The 12,270-nt window shown below is 45.3% G+C and overlaps 1 protein-coding gene across 2 annotated transcripts in view; it reads left to right on the top strand.

Annotated features, from left to right (window-relative positions):
* gripap1 (GRIP1 associated protein 1) overlaps nt 1-2,777 on the top strand; it is a 17,876-nt gene extending 15,099 nt beyond the window's left edge. For both annotated transcript variants that reach the window (XM_079742019.1, XM_079742018.1), the window contains exons 26-28: nt 229-322; nt 929-1,116; nt 1,570-2,777. In XM_079742019.1, coding sequence (XP_079598145.1) covers nt 229-322; nt 929-1,116; nt 1,570-1,632 — 345 coding nt within the window. In that variant the 3' untranslated portion in view covers nt 1,633-2,777. The remainder of the gene's footprint in view (nt 1-228; nt 323-928; nt 1,117-1,569) is intronic.
* The last annotated feature ends 9,493 nt before the right edge of the window (nt 2,778-12,270 follow it).

Raw genomic sequence — 12,270 nt, 5'->3', positions numbered from 1 at the left:
TCACTACACACACATCCTGTAACTCTTCACTACACAGACACTTACCCTATAGCATCTGAAACGAGCCAAAACACCTCTTTCCTTCTGCAGCAATCAAGGAGGCATTTTAAATAATGAGTGAGAACAAGAAACCTTATCACAGATCTGGCCTCAGAGTTCACATTAAAGCAGGAGTCCGGTCCAAGCTGACACCACAAGTGTGTTTGTGTGTGTGTGTGTGTGTGTCAGGTGAAACACCTGGAGGTGAGCTGCTCCTCCATGGCTGAAGACATCCGCAGAAAGAGTGCCATCATAGAGACCTACGTCCACGACAGCCGCACCGGTAAACACACACACTTTGAAAGCACTGGAACTAAATATAGAAACGGAATATACAAAATGTTGTTAGATATGAGACTGAAAAAAGATCAGAGGGAATGAGGTCACTTCCCTTTATTAAATTACTCTGAAAGCAAGTTTAGCTTCAGAACATTCCTCTCTTTCCTCATGTCTCCTCTCCTCTCCTCTCTCCTCTCTCCTCAAGTGTCCTCCTCTCCTCTCCTCTCCTAACCTCTCGTTTCTCTTCTCCTCTCCTCTCTTTGTGCTCCTCACATTGTTTGAAGATATCCTGACTAATCCCGGGAGGTATTGGGGTGTAAGGCCTCGAAATAAACTGATAGACCGATCGTATCCCGGCTTAATAATGAACAATAGACACACAAACAAGAGACCCCCACACACACAAACACACAAACACACAAACACACACACACACACACACACACACACACACACACACACACACACACACACACACACACACACACACACACACACACACACACGCACACACGTGTTGGTATGTTTAAGTGTGTGTGTACTCGTGTGTGTTTGTACTTTTTGTGTGTTTGCACTCATGTGTGTTTATACTGTGTGTGTGTGTCTGTAGATGCGTGTGGGGGGGCGGGCGCCCACTCGCTGGCCCACGGCGAGCGGGGGGGTATGGGGGAGAGGATGGGTCTGGGGGCGGTGCTCCGAGACCTGGTGAAGCCCGGAGACGAGAACCTGAGGGAGATGAACAAGAAGCTGCAGAACATGTTGGAGGAGCAGCTCACCAAGAACATGCACCTGCAGAAGGTACCTTCACTGTTCACCTGTTCCACACATGTTATATCACTGTCCACATGTTTTGTATCACTATACACCTTTTATATCACTATACACATGTTATATTACTATACACATGTTATATCACTATACACCTTTAATATCACTATACGCATGTTATATCACCATACACCTGTTATATCACTATACACTTGTTGTATCACTATACACCTGTTGTATCACTATACACGTGTCAAATCACTGTACACCTGTCACATCACTATACACCTGTTACTTCGCGATACACCTGTTACTTCACTATACACCTGTTATATCCTTATACAAATGTTATACTATATACATGTTGTAGTTGTAGTGTGTTTGTTGTCACTATACACCTACATGTTATATCATATATCAGGTGTATATGTATGTATGTTTACCTACATCTTATTTCATCTGTAATTCTGCCGATCTCTGTAGGACCTGGAGGTCCTGTCCCAGGAAATAGTCTGTCTCAGTAAAGATGGGAGCCAGTCTGGGTAGGACTATGACCTGGAACCGTCACTCCTCCGTTCCCTTTCATCCAGTCCTACAGCTCTGGCTCCGGCTATAGCCTGGAATATCTTCCATTACCCCACCCTTAGCCCACTGGGCTAGGACTAAATGCTGAAAGCCCTCTGTGGAATGAAAGAAGACTCCATTGATAGAACTACTGAATGTTCAGTTATCATACTGTACCCCTCTTGATTTTATCTGATTGAACTTGTTTTACTGTTGTGGTCCTGGCTATTTCCAGGAGCAGATGCCTGTCTGTAATGTAAACGGTTCCTCTCTGTCCAAGCGCTAGGCTCAGTATATGTCCTGGAACACAAGCTTGTAACTGACTGATTCCTTATATTTTCAGTGTCTTATAATTACACAAGCCATGAATTACTTCATGGTTGTGGCCATTTCCTAACCTGATATCTCTGTGTGCTGTGGCCTGTTTGCAACTCTAGTGTGTTCAGTGATTATGTGGCTATACCATGGGCTACGGTTATGCTCACTGTAGTCCAGTGATGCTCACTAATCAACAGTGATGCTCACTAGACTACAGTCATGCTCACTGGGCTACAGTCGTGCTCAATGGGCTACAGTGGTGCTCCTCACTGGGCTACAATTACAGTGGTCCAGCTCGTTTCATGTAACTTGAGCAGCGGATCGTCTCTACATGTTATTTTGGATCAGATCTTGTCGGCTGCGGTTTTGTCCTGGATGACGCTGAGGCCTGAGCTTCTTATTTTGTTGAATCTTGTATATGCGCTGCCATTCCTAACTGAAATCAATAACATTTATTTATGAAGTGATGATTATAATGATGATGAATACTGTAACTATGTGAACTAAAGTACCATACTAATGACTGGACTGTTTCTGCCTGCTTCCTTTCTGCATGGAAACGACATTAACCTCCTCTCTTCTGTCTCCTCCTCCCTTCTCTCCTCCTCTCCTCTCATCCCTCTTCCCATCTCACTTCTCTCTCCTCCCATCTCCTCTTTCCTCTCCTCACTTCCACCTCCTCTTATTCTTGGGGTGAGGGAATGTAAGGCAGGGTCCTAAAATACCTTGTATTCTAAATCTGTGATCTGAGACCTCACAGCTAGTTTGATTTGATGCTGTTTTTGTAAACTTCTGTTTGAGTTTAACCATTAAAGCGACTTGTAGTGGCTTCAAAGTAAGAGTTTTGCCTCCTGGGACAACCAACCACCACTGTCTTCCGTTCTCTGATCAAAGCAGAATATCATATCTTACTATTATTTTTCATGCAATGCAAAGTGCAGTTTAATATATATATATATATACAGTGTTTCCCGCAGGATTTTTTTCAGCAGCGGTGGTGTGGTCCCCGAACCCTCTAGGAAAATTCAGCTGCTGAATTTTCTCCGCCGCTGCAATAAAAATCCTTCTCCTAATTTTTTTTTTATTTTTTTTTTTACGTAGCTCCTGTGAACGTGGGGGAAACACTGATATATATATATATATATATATATATATATATATATATATATATATATATATATATATATATATATATATATATATATAATTGGATAACGATATCGTAAACTAGAGCCTGTATTTCCGTACTACGTCGTCAGAGCGCAGCCCGCTGGAATTGGTCAGAATGTTCTTGGGCGGGAAATCTTCCCTCGAGCCCTTTATTTTCAGTTAAGGTTAACGTTGAAACATGAACCTTAACTGTAAAAGTAAAATAACGTATAAAAGGGTAGGATTACGGCGAATAAGGGTAAAACGACGGTAGAGCAAATAAATGGTTAGCAGAAGACCTGAGAAGCACAGGGACTTGGTGGTTAATTTAAAACACGGTGAGTCTCACTCTATATTATACGATGCTTATAATACTCACACTTTCGGACACATTCTTATCGCCGATAATGACATCTTTGACAGCCGATTAATCCTTTTTTGGAGAAAAAACTTTGTAACCACTGGTACTGTGACACGGCTATTGTAATCTATTAGTATCCTCAGTGTAGTACTCAAATGGGTATAACACTCAGTAACTCAATTTCAGGCCAGCTGTTCAGGGTGAAATCACCGTGGCCCCCAAAAATCACGCCTGATACTAAACAGACAGGTTCATAGTTTGATGGAACCTGTTCATAGTCGATCGTGATTTAGTCGATCGTAAAAATTTAGTTTTTGTGTTGTGTAGTTGATTTTATGCACTATACCTGCCGCAATACTGCACTTGGAGTCGACAAGTGCAGATCAGCAGCCCAACACACACACACACACACACACACACACACACACACACACACACACACACACACACACACACCTCTTGTGGTGTCAGATTGGTCCAAACTCTTGTTTTAATGTGAACTCTGAGGCCAGATCTGTGATAAGGTGTCTTGTTCTCACTCATTATTTAAACCACAGTATAGGACTGTTTGTACTTGGTATCTCCCAGTAGAACCAGTAGCAGACTGTGGTTGAACTGGGCAGCTCACAGTATAACCAGTCGAAGACGTTGGTTGAACTGGTGGATTCTCAGTCTTTCTCTACTCTCTCAGTAGACAAAGGAGCGGTCTTCATAAGAACACAGCAGACACAACGATTCATCAGAATGCTCAAGAAAAAAGGGTGAGTTTCCGGCTGACATCCATCCTCAACACACACATGTGCAATCACATGCTGGTCGGAAGGAGCTAGCCAGGTTTATTTCAGAAGTTTAACAGAACAGAAGTGTGTAGCTTCACATAGTTCTGTGGATTTAGATCCACTTTTGTGGACAGTCTGACATGAGTCTCCTTAGAGAGAAGATAAAACACTAAAAAGTAGAAAACTCTTCTGGAGAGTTTGAGGTCCAACAGAGACCTTCAGATAATTAAGGACCAGCAGCCCAGGACCCAGAGGACTCGCCAGGTTAGGGGGAAATGACACACTCTTAACGAGTTCCCCTCTAACGAGATAAGATCTGATTGGCTGAGCTGGGGGTTAATTGGTTCAATGAACGAGGAGCCATCTCGAAATTGTGTTTTAATTAAAGCCACATCCCCCAGGAGTGACCCTCAGCTGAGTGTCTGGACCCTCTTCCCCAACAGTGGGCATCAAGGACCAATCACAGCTGAGTATTTGGACCCTCCTCCCAAGCAGGGGGCGGTGACTCCCGGCTTCCTTTTTCCTGGATTCCAGGATGGAGGGAAGAGAGGATGAGGCCAGATAAGAAGCAGTATGAGTGGGGGAGACGGTTATGGGGGGGAGATAGATCTGGGGGGGAGACAGGACTGGGGGGGAGACAGGTCTGCAGGGGATGCGGTTGATTGAATGAAGAGGAACCAGACCTATGGTCGTTTTTAGTTTCAGAGTGTGAAGAACTATACACACAATAATTTACAAAAGTTCCGCGTAGGAGGCCGTAATCCATGACCAGCTGAGGCCCTATTCTATCTTTCTACATGTATAGTATATCAATATATGTGCATTTTATTAGCTAATGAGGATCATAATCTATGGTCTGTATTATGTTGTGTGTGTGTTTGCGTGTGTGTTTGTGTGTTTGTATTGCACATGTGTATCTAGTATCTTTGTGTGTGTGTGGTTTACCTTTTTTGTATTGTATGTCCAGGATGTGTTTTATTTGTATCTACTGTGTGTGTGTGTGTTTGTGTGTGTGTGTGTTTGTGTGTGTGTGTGTGTGTGTGTATGTCTGTGTTACCTTTTGTGCCCAGACACCAGAGCTGTCCCTTGTGTGTGTGTGTGTGTGTGTGTGTGTGTGTGTGTGTGTGTGTGTGTGTGTGTGTGTGTGTGTATATAAAGATACTGTATATATGTGTATGTGTTTGTGTTTGTGTGCATGCTCAGGTTACCCTGCTCTCTCTCTTCCATTTATCCTAATACTAATCCTGTCAAACTGTCAAGTGATCTGATTGGTCTAAACGCCACAGTGCTATCGTGTTGCGCTGGTACCAGACATGCTATCCAGTATAGTACTACTGCTGCATACTCACATGCCATCTACTATATACACAGCTTTTTCCAATGGTGCAGTATATGGTAGACCAGATAGTGAGGTAGACAGACAGATGAGGTAGACAGATGAGGTGGACAGGTAGGGCAGGTAGACGGGTAGATAAGGTGGACAGGTAGATGAGCTACACAGGTAGACAGGTAAATGAGGTGGACAGGTAGAGAAGGTAGACGGGAAGATATGGTAGACAGGTAGATGCGTTGGACAAGTAGAGTAGGTAGACAGGTAGATGATGTGGACAGACAGTAGACCGGTAGAGAGATGAACAGACAGTAGACGGATAGCCAGGTAAACAGACAGTAGACAGGTGAAAGGCAGAAGGCATGTAGACAGATAGCCAGGAGAACAGACAGTAGAAAGGTAGACGTGAACAGCAGAAGGCAGGTAGACAGGTAGCCAGGGGAATAGCAGAAGGCAGGTATACAGCTAGCCAGGTGAACACACAGTAGCCAGGTGAACAGACAGTAGACAGGTAGCCAGGTGAACAGACAAGACAGGTAGACAGGTGAACATACATTAGACAGGTAGAAAGGTAGTGAGGTGAACAGGCATTAGGCAGGTAGCCAGGTGAACAGCAGAAGGCAGGTAGACAGGTAGCCAGGTGAACAGATTGAAGCCGGTTAGACAGGTGAACAGAAAGTGGACAGTTAGCCAGGTGAACAGACAGTAGACAGGTATCTAGGTGAACAGACAGAAGCCAGCTAAGTCACAGATAGGACAGCAGTCAGGTTACCACCTGGTGCTTCTACATGCATCTTACATGGAGTCTAATCTTACATGCATCTTACATGCAGTATAATGTGACATTCAACCTGACTGGGCTATAGACTTACACTGAACCATCCAAATATCAAACCACTTACCATTAGCCATTTGCCTTCATTACTAAAGTAACCTTCTCGTTGTGGTTGGATAGTTCTTCTCTTTTAGAGGAGCCGCTTTGTGGCCAGCAAGCGGAGTCAAATACAGTTGAACTTTAATGAGCGGTAAATTTCTGTAACGCGGTTCTGTGTGGTCGGCCCCTAGATGCTGATTTATAACCAACCTCGGACGAAGAGATGTTGATGTCTTGTTAGGGACATCAACATCTCTTTGTATCTTTGAGAGATCATTATGGTGTGTTGGAATTCATGTCTTCAACAAATGTGTATATTGGTCTCCCTACCCCCTGATTGGTTGCTTCTGAGATAGTTAGACAGGTGAATGATGTCATATAGCCTACAGTGGGTCATTATACAACATGTTGGACACCTTCTCTCTTGCTCGCTTCCTTTCTTACTTCTCAGTCCTCCTTTCTGCTCTTAACTAACAGAAGGCTCGGTGATCAACGCCACATGGAATAGTGAGTAGTCTGTTCTCAGCCAGCTGGGAACAGATACCCTGATGAAGTCTTGTATCTAGATGTCTCATTAGGACGCATGAACCGTCAACTCTGAATAGATGTTGTTGCAGAGCCTTTCATTCACTTCTAGCTGGAGGATGACCACCGGTATCACACTGAAATAATAACTACTACATGGCCCCTACAGCACCTTCACCTCCCTGGTGCACTCGGCTATAAGGAAGATGTGCTCTGAAAGCTATTGCTTCCTGATCATATGCCTTCTAATTTAATCCTCCTTCACCTAAGGCCTTGTGTGTGTGTGTGTGTGTGTGTTTGTGTGTGTGTGTGTGTGTGTGTGTGTGTGTGTGTGTGTGTGTGTGTGTGTGCTTGTGTGTGTGCGTGCATGTGTGTGTCTGTGTGTGGTCAGTGATACTCAGGAAGTCAGTGTGTTAATTATAGAACACAATGTCACCAAGATGCCCATCTGGAGGACAGTGTGTGTGTGTGTGTTCTGTGTGTGTGTGTGTGTGTGTGTGTGTGTGTGTGTGTGTGGCAAGAGAGGTATTTTATTTTTACATCTGTAACTCACTACTCTACCTCTAACTCACTACTCTATCTCTAACTCAATACTCTCTACCTCTAACTCACCTCTCTAGCTCTAACTCACTACTCTCTATCTCGTACTCACCTCTATACCTCTAATTCACCTGAGACCTGAGAACCTCACAGGTTGTCACCTAACATCTCCTCTCCCAACCTCTCCTCTCTCATCTCCTCTCATAACCTCTCATCTCCTCTCCTAACCTCTCCTCCTCTCCTGTCCGGTCCTCTCCTCTCCTCCCTCCTAAACTCTCCTCTTCTCTCCTCTCCTCTCCTCTTCTTTCCTCTCCTCTCCACTCCTCTTCTCTCCTAATCTATCCTAACCTCTCCTCTCCTCTCATCTGCTCTACTTTTTAATCTTCATTTCGGTTGTAAAGTTATGGTTCTCACCTACTACCCCCAATCTCACCTCCATTAACCATCTCCTTTTCTCTATTCTTTCTCTGTTCTCCTCTGACTCTTCCTCTTCTCCCTATCTTTCTCTCCTCTTCTCTTCGTTTACTGGCTTTTATAGACATCAACTTGTTTCTCATCTATCATGGATGAGTGTTCAATTATACACTCTGGGTTGCTGGGAGAGCCAAAGAGAGTCCAGACAGTGGAGAGCGAGAGATAGAGAGAGAGAGAGAGAGAGAGAGAGAGAGAGAGAGAGAGAGAGAGAGAGAGAGAGAGAGAGAGAGAGAGAGAGAGGTAAGGAGGGAGGGACGGAGGGAGGGAGGGAGAGAGACATTAACACAGCGTTATTAACCCTATAGACCTAGCTAAATACCCTATAAACGGGAGCGTACCTATGTTCCCAGAGTCCTATGTTACCCGTTTTGTATGTAACCGGGGAACATAGGATCCGGAGAGCAAATCCTTTTTTTGTAGGATGGTAGGGGCAAGTACCGCCTTTTTCGCCTCTGATTCGCCTGTGATTGGTTAGAATGGCTCTCCTCCTATTGGTTATGGTTAGGGTTAGGGTTAGGTTTAGGGTTAACCCTTACCTAAGGGTTAGGGTTATGGTTAGTAACCATAACCATGGTTACTAACCATAACCCTAAACCTGACCCTAACCCTTCGCACCCGGGGAACATAGGACCTGGGGAACATAGGGATGACCCCCTATAAACCTAGCTAAAGACCCTATAGACCTTGCTAAAGACCCTATATAGACCTTGCTATAGACCTAGCTAAAGAAGCTAGATGTAACTGGAGAAGCTCTTAATTCAAACAGTGATGAACACATCTGATGATGGGTTTTGTTATCATAGAATAAGTGATGAATGGGGAATAAGTACCACAGAATGTTGGCAGTTTGCAGCCTGCTAAGCTCGCTTGCCATTGAAAGCATTTTTAAACCTCGTGTGAATCATTTATAGAGGAGCAACCTCATCAATAAGGCATGAAATAAAGGTGCGCTGCGTTCTTGCTCGCTTATTGTCAGTGTTTGAGATGCGATCCACTGCTTACACATGCTGCTGTCAATGTCATTTGATTTCTTTCTTGGTTGATTGGTCTGATCTATAGACTAGCTAAAGTCCCTCCCCGTGTCTCGGTAGTCTCATGGGCTTAGTTCCGCTACTGCTGTTTCAGTTCCCTAGTTCTGTCCCTCTTCTGTCCCTTCTGTCTGTTTCTGTGTGTGTTTGCGTCTGGTTAGTTCCTTCCTACCTTGTTTGCTGTTCTCTTTCAGATCCTAGTAAACGGGTGCAGTCTGCCAAGAGGCTCAGGGTTCCTTTCACCCCTGTGGAGGGGGCTCCTCCTTTAATCTGGAGGCTGAGAGGGAGGACTGTCTCTTCTACTGGTGCACACAGACACAACATAGTCAACACACTGGGATATTAACTCATGTCAATGGTTGTCTTTTCAACATATTCAAAAGGGCCTCACGGTGGAATTGGGTCTTCTATCTGATCCTCATCCGTCTGTCTGTAAGTGTACCAAAGGAGGAGGAGGACTAATGTAGAGGCTCTGGCGCCAAGGAATGTTCCCCGCCAATAAGTCAAGGTCAAAGTTCGGAGCAGCGACTAACCTGAGTTGATTAGCCATGAACTTGAGCCTGACCTGACACGGAAACACTGCCACAGCACATCATCACTTTTTAATAGGCAGTATATTCAACATCCTGACATCATGTGACCTCCAGGCCCCAGCAGCCCCCTCACCAGGTGACCACGTTAGACAGGACCTTGGTCTAACGTCATGACATCTTTGACCCCCCTCACCAGGTGTTCAACGTTACACAGGACACTTTCCCAAGGACACTCTGGGTTTCCTGTTTGTCTGGGAAGCACTGGTCCACTCAGCACTGCTGTCTATATATAGACACACACATGCAACACACGCACACACACACACACACACACACACACACACACACACACACACACACACAGGCAACAGACACAAGCAACACAGACAACCACACACAGGCAACACACACACACACACAGGCAACAGACACACACACACACACACAGGCAACAGACACAAGCAACACAGACAACCACACACACACACACACAGGCAACACACACAACCACTCCTTCAGCCCTTGGAATGTCTCTTCTTACGATCAATACGTCCACAAAAAGCTTCTGAACCTCTCCATCACTCTTTCTCTCCTCTCTTCTCTCTCTATTTCACTCTCCTCTCCCTCTCTTTGTCTCTCCTCCACTTTCTCCTCACCTCTCCTCCACTTTCTCCTCCACTCTCTTCTCTCTCTCCTCTCTCTCTCCGTTGGTCCTTCTCTCTCTCCTCCTCCTCTCTCTCACTTTCTCTCTGCATCTCTTTCTATTGCTATTGCTCCTCTTTCCACCTATCTCCCCTCTCTCCATCTCTGACATCCCTCTCTCCTAAGCAAACTGTGAGTGTGTGTGAGTGCGTGTGTGTGTGTGTGCTTATGTCTGTTTGTGTGTGTCTGTGTATAAACTGAGGGTGTGTGTGTGTCAGCATGGCTATAGGATAAGGGACTGACAGTTGTGTTTCTTCACTGAATTATTTACACTGGGAACACAGTGGCTTTACACACGTGTGTGTGTGTGTGTTTGTGAACAGTGCATGAGAAAGAGAGTGTGTGTCAACCAGTCTGACTTATACATCTTACCTGGCCGTTTAAGTTCTGCTCTTTAAATGTTAAACATGCAGCTCTGGTGTCCACGGTGTGTGTGTGTGTGTGTGTCTGTACGTACAATGTGTCGGTCTGTGTGTTTGTGTTGGTGTACGGTGTGTGTGTGTGTGTGTGTGTGGTGTGTGTGTGTGTTTGTTGGTGGGTGGGGAGGTGTATGTGTAGAGAGGATAAAGCAGAGATGAACATGGAAATAATAGAGAGAAATATATATATATATATATATATATATGAGAGAGCTATATAGAGAGAGACAGATAAAGAGAGAGACATAGAAAGAGAGAGACAAATAGAGAGAGAGACAGAGAGAGAGAGCTAGATAGAGACATAGACAGACATATAGAGAGAGAGACAGCGATAGAGAGAGAGAGATGGATAGAGAGAAAGAAAGACAGCGAGAGAGAGATAGAGGGGAAGTGGCGAAAGCATCACATAAGAGACAGAGAGAGAAAGCAGGTGGGGAAGGTCGAGCAAGCGAATGGGAAAAGGTGGAGCCAGTCCTACTAGAGAGAGTGGGAGTGCTGGAAAGACATGGAAAGAGAGGGAGGTGTAGAGAGAAAAAGAGAGGGAGGTGTAAAGAGAGGGAGAGAGAGCGAGAGGGGGAGGGCTAGAGAGAGGGACAGAGAGAGAGAGGGAGGGCTATGGAGGGAGAGAGAGAGAGGGAGGTCTAGAGGGAGAGAGAGAGAGGGAGGGATGTGTAGAGAGAGAGAGAGTGAGGGATGTGTGGAGAGAGAGGGTAGGAACAGAGTCTTCAGTAAAGAGATTCTTCAGAACAGGACGAAGGCAGCTGGCCGTTCCTCTTCCTCTTCTTCATCCTCTTCCATCTTGCCTGGAGCCACCCCTCCTCTCCCGTCCCACAGCAGGTAGGTCACTCTGCAGACCCACTAGGACCCAGTCAGACCCGCTAGGACCCAGTCAGACCCACCAGGACCTGGTGAGACACACTAGGACCCAGTGAGACCCACCAGGACCCTGTGAGACCCACCAGGACCTAGTGAGACCCACCAGGACCCAGTGAGACCCACCAGGACCCAGTCAGAGTCCGACCAAATAGGATCCAATGGGACCCCATAGTAGTCGAACAACCCAGGAGGACCTAGAAGGACTAATAGAGCCCAGGGGACCCAGGGGAACCTAGTAGGACCCCGTAGGATCCCACAGGACCCCGTAGAGGTCAGGAGAATCCAGTAGCATCCAGTAGAACCTAGTAGCACCCAGTAGGACCCAGTATCACCCAGTAGGACCATTGTAATATTTTTTGTGTTCCTGGGGTGCTATAGCGAGTGGTTCCAGGACAGAGAACAGTTCAAACTTTTAAGTTGTAAGAGGAGAACACAAAGCAGTTTAGTTGTAGTTGAGCTACATGTTGTGGGTGTTCAGTTGTAGTTGAGCTACATGTTGTGTGTGTTTATTTGAGCTACATATTTTATGTGCGTTAAGTTGTAGTTGAGCTGCATGTTGCGTGTGTGTGTTCAGTTGTAGTTGAGCTACATGTTGTCTGTGTTCAGTTGTAGTTGAGCTACATGTGTGTGTGTGTCTAGTTGTAGTTGAGTAACATGTTTTGTGTGTTTAGTTGAGCTACATGTTGTGTTTGTGTTTGTGGGTGTTTGTGTG

Source organism: Pollachius pollachius, assembly GCF_949987615.1.
Source record: "Pollachius pollachius genome assembly, chromosome: 8".
NCBI lineage: Eukaryota > Metazoa > Chordata > Actinopteri > Gadiformes > Gadidae > Pollachius > Pollachius pollachius.
Note: the sequence above shows the minus strand (reverse complement) of the source record. Positions and strands in the feature narration are given on the sequence as shown.